Here is a 12,479-nt window from a genome sequence, read left to right as displayed (position 1 = left end):
GTGTGAGCATGATAGTTCTTTGTTGGGGGTTCCAGCACTGTGGCAGCCATCGTCTCTCAGTGCCAACCTCCGTCTTCCTCCTCCCTCCTTTACGCTCGGCCGGTATCCTTGACGATGTGTGCTGAGGTGTATGACCTACGTCAAAACATACAAAGATCAATATCTGCTTTTTATTTCTCATTTGCATTGACCATGATCAGCCTTGTACTAGTTTTTTCTTAATTTAGGGCACTGGTGTGCTTTGTATGTATTTATTCCGAGAAAACTCCTAAAAGTAATTTTGCAGAAATAAAGTCACTCATCTTTTTTTTCATTTTTGTTTACCTTTTTTCATGTTTGTTCAAAAACAAATGTGAAAACTCAACATGGGAGTAAATTACTTAAGGACAAGCATACCTTTTCACCACCACCCACTCTCATCCATCTCTCTCTCCTTCTATCCATCCATCCATCTACCCATAATTCTTTGCGCTCAGCACTTTCCCGTCCCCAGGCCTCGCCTCCCCGCATACGCTTGGGTAGCGGGACAATCGATGGCATCACAGGGGACAGTGCCAGTACCGTGGCGCTCCTCACCCCTGTCAACGCGGCTGATGGAGGGTGAACAGCCCCGGATCGAGCTGCCACGCCCGCCTCGCTGCATTCACCCGGACAAGGTCCCGGCGTGACCTGCCAGGACAGGGGATGAGGAGGGAATGGAAAGGGTGTAGGACAGCAAAGGAGCAAGGAAAATAAGAAAAGAATTGGATAACTTTTAAGGACTCCCATGAAATTTGCATTGTCAGAGCGGCCAAAGTTCCATCAGCTGCAGCTCAGTGTTTGTTGTGCCACTATTGTGTGATAAAAGGATATTCTCAGTACGTGAGCTGATAATCAAACGGGATTCCTCCAAGCCCAATATGCACCATGATACATGATGATTTTTGCTGTTGTTTGACCAATCATGAAGGCTTGCAAAAATTTTAATTAGGCTCCCCCCATCTCCTAAATCCCAATTCAAGCAACTTTACAGTGGCAAGACATGGTAAAGAGCTAAAAAAATGGGAAGTTAACAAGCGTATATACAAGACGTACAAATGTCTGGTAGAATTAGCAGTGATTTTAAAACATTGAAGAATGGGTGTGTAATGTCTCTAGATGGGGACAGTGGCATTTAAACGGCAGGTATTTGTCAGAAGAAATCTCCATTCTGTACTGCATTAAACCTAAATTAAGAAGCCTGTATTCTCTATTTCTAGAGAAACACCGAATATATTTGGGAATTCTGTGTCAGAATTTCTACCATTTCCTGATCCCTGTGCAGTACTGCATTCAGTGTGGTAATAGTCTGTACAGTTATACGGTTATCAGACACGCGGTCATAACACGAGAAAATAGACTTAACAGCCTAATACATCCACAACACAACCACCAGTCAAAAACTCAAAAAATTTAATGATCTAGAAATACATCACAAAGATGTCCTAAAAATCGGAAGTATACTATAAGTTGCATCACCAACCAACGTGGTCGCTGTATGCACTCCCAGGAAACGCATATTCACCTCCAGACAGCCGAATCAATATGAAGCCGTGGTTCATTAGTGAGAATTTGCTCGGGGCTGCTTTGTGTAATGAAAGAGTTGCTTTACTCGTCTACTGGCAGTGACTTTGACAGCTGTCAGCAAGTTCCCTGCTAAGTATTTAAGCAGTAGTGGCAGCAGGAACAACTGAACGGGAACAATATTGATAGCTCTAAGTGCTGATTTGTCTTATTGACATTATGAATATAATCCACTTTTTAGTGAGCCAGTACTCACTTGTATTGTATTGCAGCCCAGATTGTAGACAGGAACATATTCTGGATTTTAGTTGAAGTGAAACGTCGCTCGAATTTCATGTATCATCGTGCATCAACGCCTTAGGGAAGCGTTTGCAACCCTCACCGGCTTGGATTGCGTCGAATTTATGTATTTTATTTGACTTTCCACGCATGCGTTTCAACCGCCCCAGTAAAAGTCTCTAAACTTTGACTTTGACCCTTGCATGATCATTCATCTTATTCAACTCGCTCTCAGTCTCAACTCACTAATTATAGCATTGCCATTTAGAGAGCATTCTAGAAAGGGTGTATTTATTTTATTTTTTTTACAAAAATATTCACAAATGCTGACAACATGTTTTACCAAAGAGCACTTTCGATCAAATCCTTTCAGTCATCACAATACCAATGAAGTTTCAACACATGGCTTGACAACTGCTGTGAGTCCTTCAGCTTAAACTGTTTTTCTTTGACAGGTGACGGGCAGGTCGACTTCGAGGAGTTCATGACAATCCTTGGACCGAAGCTCCTGTCCTCTGAGACGAGAGAAGGCTTTCTGGGTAGCACGATAGACACCATATTCTGGCAGGTAAAGTGCCTTTCTCCGAAAATACCTTTACTCTTTTGGGTTTGATGCCATTGCACGACTTGCAATTTATGCTGCAGGTGGAGGGAAAGACTTGTTCTCGATTAGTCAACAGTTTAATGATTCCACAGCTCCCTAAACGGGGACTCTGTTACCTGAAAGGGCATATGACTGAAATGAATCAATATCTTGTAGCTGAAAGGAATCAATGGAGCCCATCTAGAGTGATCTATGACGTCCCTTTTCGGTTTTTATTTGTTTCGGCTCTGTAGCACTTCCTCAAGTGGTCTTTGGAGAGCGGTTCACATTTGAGGGTATTACTTCTGTATTGACCGTGTGTTTGTGGGTCCTGGAGATAAACAATCAGCCATTTTTTTTTGTACCAAATCACCATTTTCTATAAGTGGTACTTTGGTTCTGAAGGCCGTGGGTAGTGTAGATGCAGTGTGATGTCCTATGTGTGATATGGTGACTGCTGAGTACAGCTGGTGATATAGGCTCTGAAATCTATGTAAATAACATTTTTTACACTTTTTAACCTAAAAAAAAAATGTTTTTCTTAAATATAAAGATACCGTACCGTTACTGCGGCCCCAAAACTGTGAGCCCATTGTACCGTTGCATCCTTAATACATGTATACACAATATACAGATACACTGTATATGCATGCATATCTCATATCATTCAGTGAAGGTAATATAGCTACTACTAGTCAAGTTTATTTATGTAGCCCACATTACAAACCCACATTTCACATAGAAATCAACAGCATCTCCTAGTCTTAACCCCATCCAGGCAAGGAAATCTACTATAACTGCTTTTTATTTTGTTATGAATTTCTGAGAAATTTTACATTTTGGTACAAAGCTTACAAAATGCCAGGCAGCATAAACATTACATTACATTTAGCAGACGCTTTTATCCAAAGCGACTTACAATTGTTCAAACACCGACGGACGCAGCCATCAGGAGCAATTAGGGGTTAATTGTCTTGCTCAAGGACACTACAGCATGCTAGCAGGAGGAGCCTGGGATCGAACCAGCAACCTTTAGATCACTAGACCACCAGGAAAGAGTTATGGCTTTAAAAACAGGAAGTACCAACAACAATAAGAGATGAAATTTCTTGAATTGGGGAAAAACACTGACTGAGTGACTTATCAGGGGAGTGCTGCAGGAATGAGTCCTAAAACCCGGAAATGAGTTTGCATTTCTGCGCTTCCGGCCTCGTCCCGAAGTCAATGGGTTTTTTTGAATGGGTTTATGGTTCGACGCCTGAAATAAGGTCTGCGTTTGACACAAGCTTAGGAGGTTTTCACGTTTTCTTTTGTCCTACGACAAACTATGTCAGTAAATACTCCGCTCGTGAATGTTGAAGCTTTTAAGTTTCTTAATCAAGGCGGCTGCTGACAAGTGTCTAAATGAGACTATGGAGGTTGGCGGGGACGTTAAACGTCATCACACTGAACACAGAGAGTCATCCGCTCACCGCTCCGCCTTCACAGCCTCGAGTTGTGTTTATACTTGTGCTCTTGCAAACTATTCTAACTAAACTCTCCAGGCTTTTGTCGAAGAGGTCAGCGCACAAAATCAAATTCCAAGTTGAAAGCTTAGTGGTGGTGACGTTGTGGTCATGTGACCGTGGTGTTGTTCCTTTAGAGCCTAACGTTTGATTTTTACTTCCCCGTGTTTTTTTTTGTCGAGGGAACCAGGGCGATGCTAAGTTCCGGGTTGGCCTACAAAAATACCTCATCCCTGCAGCACTCTAGAAAGAGCATAATCAAATTAGACTGAGGGAACGGAGCGGGAACAGGAGTAGGTAGCAGTCGGAGCCAGAGAGAACGAGGTACATTTGGTGATGAAAGCCAAAATTGGCAAGACTTGGCTCCCACGTGGAGTCGCCACCCTGACCCGGACGCTCTCTGGCAGGCTGGAGCGCAGGACTCGCTCTCTGGAGGAAGCTTAGACACGAGCAGGACGGAGCACAGACTCTGCCAGCGCCGTTTGGCTGCTGCAGAGCGGATGGTATGGGAAGACGGGGACAGATTGCCTGTCCATACGTGAGGGGAGGACTGGATGACATGGAATAATTGGCGGAATAAAAGGAACTTGGCACAGTTTCTGATTATGTATTGAAAATCCGACTTTGAAGCACGCAGCTGAGGTTAATCTTGTTCAACTCTATGGTAATGTTAAGTACGATATAACGCAAAATTTTCTCGTAAAACCCCCAGTGGATATTTCAGATCTCTTTCCGATTGGGCAAGTGATCAACCAACTGTCCTGCAGTGTCCGGCACCATCCTGATTGTCAAGCCCTGTTTTGACCGGAGGAGGATGGTGAATCCAACACTGGCGCCGTGTTTTCTTCTAGAAATCTGCTGTTTATTGAAGTTTAGGATATGACTACTTTTTCCACCGCTGTAGATAAAGGAAAATATCAAATTATTACCCAGCCCTACATTAGAGGATTTGTATTGTGAATAGTTAGATCCCGGCACTCGCAGAAAATATCTGATCCGTTGTATGAATTATGTCTATACGCTCTGCAATGGGAGGAGGACTGTGTTAACCTCAGTCATCATTACAATATTCAAGCAAAGTTGCTTCAACTTGGCTTCCAGTTTTATTTTGATGTTTTCTTTGTTCGTGGGCAACGCCTTGTGACTCACTTGTCTTTAGACCTTCGGTATTCACCGAACGGCCCGGCCCATTTGAGAGCTTGTTCTGAAGCGACTGTTTATCAGGACGTTTTTACCATTAATGTGGTGTAACAGGAAATTGCTTCTTGAGTCATGGAAGCAAAGTATTTCCCTTGGTCCTTTCTTTAAACACATTATTGCAAACCCAAGTTATGTAATGTGTTTTGGAGGGAGGCGACGTTTGGAGTAATGCCGAGGTCGGGCCCAGTTTAGCACAGACTCAATCAATCCAGTGAGCGGGAATAATCAATAACCTTAACTGTTCTTGGAATAAGTTTTCGCAAGTTCTCAGTCCGGTTGGATACTTTATCTTCATTTCCTCTCTTTCCCGTTTCTTTATTTTTTATCATTAATGCTTTTCATCATGTAAAAAAGCAATGTTCTAAAAGAAAACACCTCTTTGGCTTCATGAAACCAACACCTCACATCCACATAAAGGATAAAAACACTTGAAAGCTTGAAGGCCCGTGCAACAATTGATCTGCTATGAGCAAAGTAATTCATGCACAAGTTTCATAATCCTGCAGAAAACATAAATCAGAACAGACATGGGAACTCAGCTACAGTTCATTTCAGTGAGAGAAAGAATTATATATATCTTATCCTCCAAATATTCATCCAACATCTGTTCCGTCTACAGATAATTTGGGGACTTTGTCTTGATCTTAATGTCTTTGTTTTGGAGGGCAAATGGAGCGGTGTATCAAATATGTAGACATGAAAAATCTTTGACCCAGAATGGAGCTTTGAGAAACTCATCAGCAGAATTTGAAGTACTTGGAACAAGCCAGAGCAACTATTGGATGCATAAAAAAAAAAAAAAAAAAAAGCTGTTTTTTGCAGAGCTGTAGTCCTTGAAGTCCTACACACTCCCTATCAAGTTTCTCAGTTCCACCATCTTCTATGTGGAGTCGGGATTCATATAAGAAACATTTGGAATTCTTATTATTAAGGACTCACTACCGTAACTATCTAAAAGTCCTTGGGTGTGTACCAGGCATGATCATTGTGTCAGATCAAGCTTATGGACATTCCATTGTTCAGTGCTGCAATTAGGGCCCTGATTAGAGATAAAGAACACACTTTACACAAGCGATTTCTATGTAGCCACATTGTTTTCAATAATGGCAAAATTAGTCAAATGGTTTATCTGAACTCAATGTTGAGAGAAAAGTCGAGCTGCTATAAAAAGTGTGTTTGATTGAAATGGCAGTCAGTAACTGCTATTGGTTTTATTTGGTTTGCGGTAGCCTGACACATAATGAAAAAATAAATAAAACAGACACCGAACAGTGAGATCGAAACGCTCAAAGTCGTTGGACAATATCACAAACCTCCCTGGCTTCATGACTGATAAATTCTCCCCAACAGCTCGGGTGAAATCGGAATAAATTTGAATCGTCAACCTGATGCATAAAACATGAATCACGACACGCACACAACAACACAACAACAGCCCAGAGCATGGAGCTGGGGGACATCAGACTGGAACTCTGATTTAACTCTGCTTGTCAAAGCATTGGGACTGTGTTTCGTAAACGTCCCCCCTCCCCTTGACTGATTTTTCGGACCACTGTGTCATTAAGTATTCATCCTCTCCAGTGTGCTGTGTCCGAGTTGATCTCCATCGGCGGCGCCTTCTCTCAGTGGGACGCTGACACCACCAGACCCCTGCTCACTTATTCACGACCTTTCAGGGACCACAGCAGATGCTCTGCTGTAGTCGTTCCCTTAGAGCCATCAAATCCTCTCTCTCTCTCTCTTTCTCTCTCTCCCCATCTTTCTCCTCTCTCTCTCTCTCCCCCATCTTTCTCTCTCTCTCTCTCTCGCTCCCTCTCTCTCTCTTTCTTCCCGTCTTTCTCTCTCTTTCTACCCCATCTTTCTCTCTCTCTCCCCCATCTTTCTCTCTCGCTCTCTTTCTCTTTCTCCCCATCTTTCTCTCTCTCTCTCCCCCTATCTTTCTCTCTCTCAATCTCTATCCCCACCCCCCCCCTCTCTCTCTTTCTCTCTCTCCCCATCTTTCTCCTCTCTCTCTCCCCCATCTTTCTCTCTCTCTCGCTCCCTCTCTCTCTCTTTCTTCCCATCTTTCTCTCTCTTTCTCCCCCATCTTTCTCTCTCTCTCCCCTATCTTTCTCTCTCGCTCTCTTTCTCTTTCTCCCCATCTCTCTCCCTCTCTCTCGCCCTATCTTTCTCTCTCTCAATCTCTATCCCCATCCCCCCTCTCTCTTTCTCTCTCTCTCTCTCTCTCCCTCCCTGCTCTCCCTCTCCCTCATTCTGCTAATGTCAGGCAAAGTGTCGCATCCCAACCAGCTGGAGTGATTGGATTATGATTCACTCTCTGTCGCACACTCACCTTCCTACTCTCGTGCAATTTGTTAATGTTCGTAATTATCCTACTTGGAGGCATATGACCGTGTAATTGAACAACTGCAAACTTTTTTTTGTTGTTTATTGAGAATCATCGGCAGCATTAAATGCCCCACCCCACCCCACCCCCTGATGATGAGCGGTGGGCAGGCACGGGGCCATTTCTTCTTATGAGGTTGGGTTTATGTTCGCCAGTAATTACCATTTAAATACTCCCGTCTTTGGTGCTATTTCCTCAGTTTTCTCCTGCTCCAACCCGCCGAAACACGGCAGGGCGACTCCTGGTGTGTCTGCGCCATGTTCCTCATTTGTTCTGCCAATGACAAAACGCTTTCATGTTGTCAGGAAGCTTCAGCGTCACCATGGTTTCTGCCACATGTCCTCTTCACAGGCCGACTCCATTCCCAGTCTTTTCACTTCACACCATGCAATGTGCTAAGCAAGGTGGGTGCGGGGGCTGGGGTGAGGGCCTCTCTGCGTCTTCTCTGGCTTCTAAACGTCCTTTACAGCAAATAAATCCAAGGACTAGGTAAGTTTGAGGGACGGCAAAGACAGAAAAGTTCTCTCTTCGTCCTTTATGTCCACATGCAGTGGGACTTTCTCGGCGAGTACGGGGCCTCTGTCACCCAGCTAGGGCTGCCTCCAGTCCATGAGTCGAATCATCATTTGGAAACTCAGTGTGTATACCAATAACAGGATAAAACAGATAGAAGCTTCCGAAATGCATAGGGATAATATTTCAGTGAGGAATTATAAACAAGGGGAATCATAAATATACGGACAAGAACGCGGCTCTCCGTGTGCCCCGATCGCCGTGCCCCGTTCCTCCAAATAAAACTCCTAAAAACGGTGTGGGGATGGCGAACGGAGGAACGGGGCACGAGTAGGGATGGGTTTATTTGAGATCTTAACCGTACTGCTACTCTTTCTGATACTGCTTATCAATCCGTTACTTTAATGGTACTCTTACTGGTTCTTATTTAATTTTTAAGAGAAAAACTAAAATTGAGAGCAGAATTAACACTGATTTATTTTCTGCGCATTAAGCATGGAGAGGGGGGCGATCGGGGCGCAATCTGCGCTCACCGTGCCATTCAGAGCAGGGTCTCTGTGTGTGTGTGTGTGTGTGTGTTTGTGTGTGTGTGTGTGTGTGTGTGTGTGTCTGTGTGTGTGTGTGTGTGTGTGTGTGTGTGTGTGTGTGTGTGTGTGTGTGTGTGTGTGTGTGTGTGTGTGTGTGTGTGTGTGTGTGTGAGAGCCAGGTAGAAGGAGTCGGCCCCGCCCCCCTCGCACATATCTCCATTATGGCGATAGAGAGAGAGAGAGAGAGAGAGAGAGAGAGAGAGAGAGAGAGAGAGATGTCTCTTTCGATAATAGCGTAAATGCTTCTTAGATGAATATCTTAATCTTATTGCAAGTTAGAAACGGGTTACACAGCCTAAATAAAAAGAAAATCAATTGTCTTTGTTTCCCCAATACCATTAACAGTACAGTACAGGTAACGCTGGAGCTTATCGATACTACGGTCTTTAATAATTTAGCCCCGGGACCCGTTTAATACCGTGTGTCGGCTCCTCCGTGCCCCCCACTGAATAGTCGAATATTCTCATTGAACAGCCAAATTGGATTTGACTGACATAATTCATTTATGCAGATTCTGAGTCATTCCATCAGCCATAATTTGTGCTCGTCATTGACAGCATAATGCTATGTGTGCTACACCAGAGTGCATACAATTGGTCTTCTGAGTGGGGCCATTTTTCTGTGGAGTTCTGCAGCTGGTGGTGTGGCAGCTTGATGTCCTTTCTGCTAAAGCTGGGTGAGGCCTGATCCTGGTGGAGAGGGGGTCGAGGTGGGAACTGATGCTGGTGTAGAGGGGGTGGACGGTGGGACCTGATACTGGTGGGGAGGGGATCGAGGTGGGACTCGATACTGGTGGAGTTGGGTAGGATGCGGAGGCGGAAAAGCACAACCTCTGAAATTGCAGTAACGAGGCAACAGCACAAACACTGTCAGCAACGGGTTTGGTTCTCAGAGGCTGGACAGACTCTGTTTGGTTGAGTGGCATTACTGCAGGTGATTAAAATACCTGAAGATCGCAGTTGCTTCATCAGCATCACTTTTGATTTATTAAATAAAAGTAAACTTATGAATTTACCGAGTGTTTATTAAAGAACTGGAGTGTGACCAAGACAGAGATCATGATTTGTTTTCGGACTTGTAGAGCGGAAGTCTATTGCACAGAGGATGTGCTCGTACTGTACTGGCTGATTTGACAGATTTTTTTTTCCTCTTTCGCAAAATATTCCAAGGACATTTTGATTGCCTTTTAATCCTTTGTTTTGAGTCCTATACTGTGTCCAAAATCACATTCAAGCGTGCTATTTAGCATGCCACGTTAGTAAGTGAGCATTTTCGATCGCATACAACTGATGAAATATCATGGAATGCAAACACTGGACAAACTGGCAAGGGAATCCCACAATACATCAGTATGTCTTGCATGTCTAGTATGCCATTGCTTTTACTCACTTTACTCACATACTCTAGTACACTGGATAGAATTGCCCAGACAATGCATTATTCTCTCTGAAGCTGCTTTTACACATGAACTCCGGACAATGTCCAATGCCCTTTCACACATGTAGCGCGCAACTGGAGATTGTCCGTGTCAGATGCGTTCACAACCTACTGGAAATACTCAGTTTGGTTTAGACGAGGGGCGGAGCCTGCGTAGAGCATGCAGGAGGCAGGACAAGACGCACGACGCGGCGGAGGAGCACCCAAGATGGAAGACAAGGCTTTCGACTTATCAGTAATTTTGACTTTTTTCGCGTTGATACTCCATGTATTTGGACGTTGCCACAATATAAACGAAAGGGCTGAAAGGAATATCATGAAAAGCAGTAGGAAGCAGCTATGCTCCATGCACGAAGGTAAATAACCCTTCTTCGACCTCAGCGAGTGGCATGATAGTGACGTCGTCAACACGTGACAAGCTCACATGCTCGCTGTGAACTCACAGCCGGTCATTCGCACAATGACCGGCTGTGTTCACACATACCGCTCAATCGGACATTACACTGACTTTGTACGAGGGTGCTTGCTGAGTAAAGTCTGGTTAATGCCCGGTCCAACTGATTCGGACATTTGCATTCGGACATACAAGTAACGTCCAGATCATTTCAGGATTGCAGTGCATGTGTGAAAGCAGCTTAAGTTGTTTTTCCATTTGTTGTATGTTGAAGGATCATCTCTTATAAACATATTTTCATTCTCAATAAGCAGGATTTCAAATTTCCCATCATAATTTCTACATGGAGGTTACAGGAAATTCACAGTTATCATTTTTTGCATCATACAATGGCTGAATGCATTGCAAATAATTGAGCTTGACTGTTGGTGAAATGCAGCAGAGTTAGTTGAAAATAATTTCAAATTAGCGCACCTCCCTTCCTCTGGTTCGCTCCTTGCCCTCCTTCCGTGTGAATAAGCAATAACAGTCATAAAGGTTAGTGGACCTCCCACTCTCAATCCCAAAAAATGGTACGATAAGTGCTTTTCTCTGGCTAAATGGATCTTTATAAAACTTGAGATGCAAATGGTCTTAAATGCTAAATGCATTACTGGGCTGATTGTTTCCGAGCTCCAAAACACTAGGAATTTAAATGCAGCAATAATAGCCGCCTCATTTAGACACAGAGATTAAGGCTTTGCACTAGTAACGGTTTCCTTATCCTTCCACTGAACGCCCAATTTATGTCTGAAAACCAAAACCTTTTGTTGACTTGTCCACAGGCCAGGTTCACCGTGGAATGTTGGGATCGATGTCTGTCCTTGCCATCATCTCCTGTGTACAGATGGTTCTGGCAGAACATTTGAAAAATTTGTCATCATCAAGGCGTGATGAACAATTAACGTGGTTTTTGTTTTGGTTTTGTATTGAGATTATTACGGAGCTTGAGCGTCCCTCGTTGTTTGCACTGTCTGCATACATGGAGCTCTCTGCTCTCTCTGCTACTAGATGAGGGCTATCATCGCAGCCCCCGAGGAATGAATGAAAGACAGTGGAAAATGCCAAATGAATTCCCCGATCAATCTTCCAAGTCCTACTTGTAAACGCCTTGCCTTTGTAGTGGCCCAAATACCTTTTTCCCTTGAAGTTTTTGGAAAGCGTTGGGGCTAAGCCCATGTGATGACTATTCCGTATTGCTTTGGCACTGATGATTTGCACTTCTCTTCGCTGAAAAAACCCAAATGGTAATTCATCAATTTCTATCATATTCAGGTCGGGTTACAGGGTTACAGATGTTGGGGTTTGTAGTGTGCCTTAGGAAAAATATTTTTGAATTAATTCTTGGTAGTGGTGGTGGTGGTGGGGGGGTGTTGGGACTTTTTTTAATTACTTGAAGTCTGCGTTTCTCTCGTGGTAGCAATAAAGGTGGCAATGCCATCTGGGAAACTCCACTTTCTGTGCAACTTACAAAAAGGGTCATTTTGTAGAAATGACTGTTAACCCAAATATCCGGATGCTGACGGGCCAGAATGGAATGCAGATGTCAGCACTTCACACCCTCCCTGTTTTCAATATCAAAGTGTAAACAAATAGAGAGAGGCGGGAATAATTCTACTTCACTAAGACGCACTAATTTTAAAATGTCTACACTGCAAAAAAAAGAGCGTAAGTGGTTCAATGAGCCCTTAAGTCATATTTTAATGAAGTGAAAATGTTGAATAAGGAGTCACTTCTTTCGAATGAAAGTTCAACTTGTTTTGAAAAGGGTCCTGAATGAAGCAACAGTAGAGTATTCACTGAATATGGGAATATTTGTTGTTTTAAAGTTTCCCGAACCACGAGTGTTTACTTTGGTCCCCTGATTGGAAATGTATTCAGTGTAATCAAATATCGATGTTTGGAGGTCGACGTGTTTACTTTTACACCTGGGTGCATTGAAGGCGAGACTTTCGATTTTGTTACTAGTTCCAAAATGTTTTGGAAGCAGTGATGCCGCTTTGCTGGCTTACCG

At 43.6% G+C, this 12,479-nt stretch overlaps 1 protein-coding gene across 1 annotated transcript in view; it reads left to right on the top strand.

Annotated features, from left to right (window-relative positions):
• Positions 1 to 12,479, top strand: part of LOC307234586 (calcium-binding protein 8-like) — a gene marked incomplete at both ends in the record, with an annotated part of 59,467 nt that overhangs the window by 29,360 nt on the left and 17,628 nt on the right. Inside the window, one exon of the mRNA XM_080006388.1 lies at positions 2,277 to 2,389. Coding sequence (XP_079862514.1) covers positions 2,277 to 2,389 — 113 coding nt within the window. The remainder of the gene's footprint in view (positions 1 to 2,276; positions 2,390 to 12,479) is intronic.

This window comes from Zeus faber (assembly GCF_960531495.2).
Source record: "Zeus faber genome assembly, chromosome: 9".
NCBI classification, from domain to species: Eukaryota; Metazoa; Chordata; class Actinopteri; order Zeiformes; family Zeidae; genus Zeus; species Zeus faber.
Note: the sequence above shows the minus strand (reverse complement) of the source record. Positions and strands in the feature narration are given on the sequence as shown.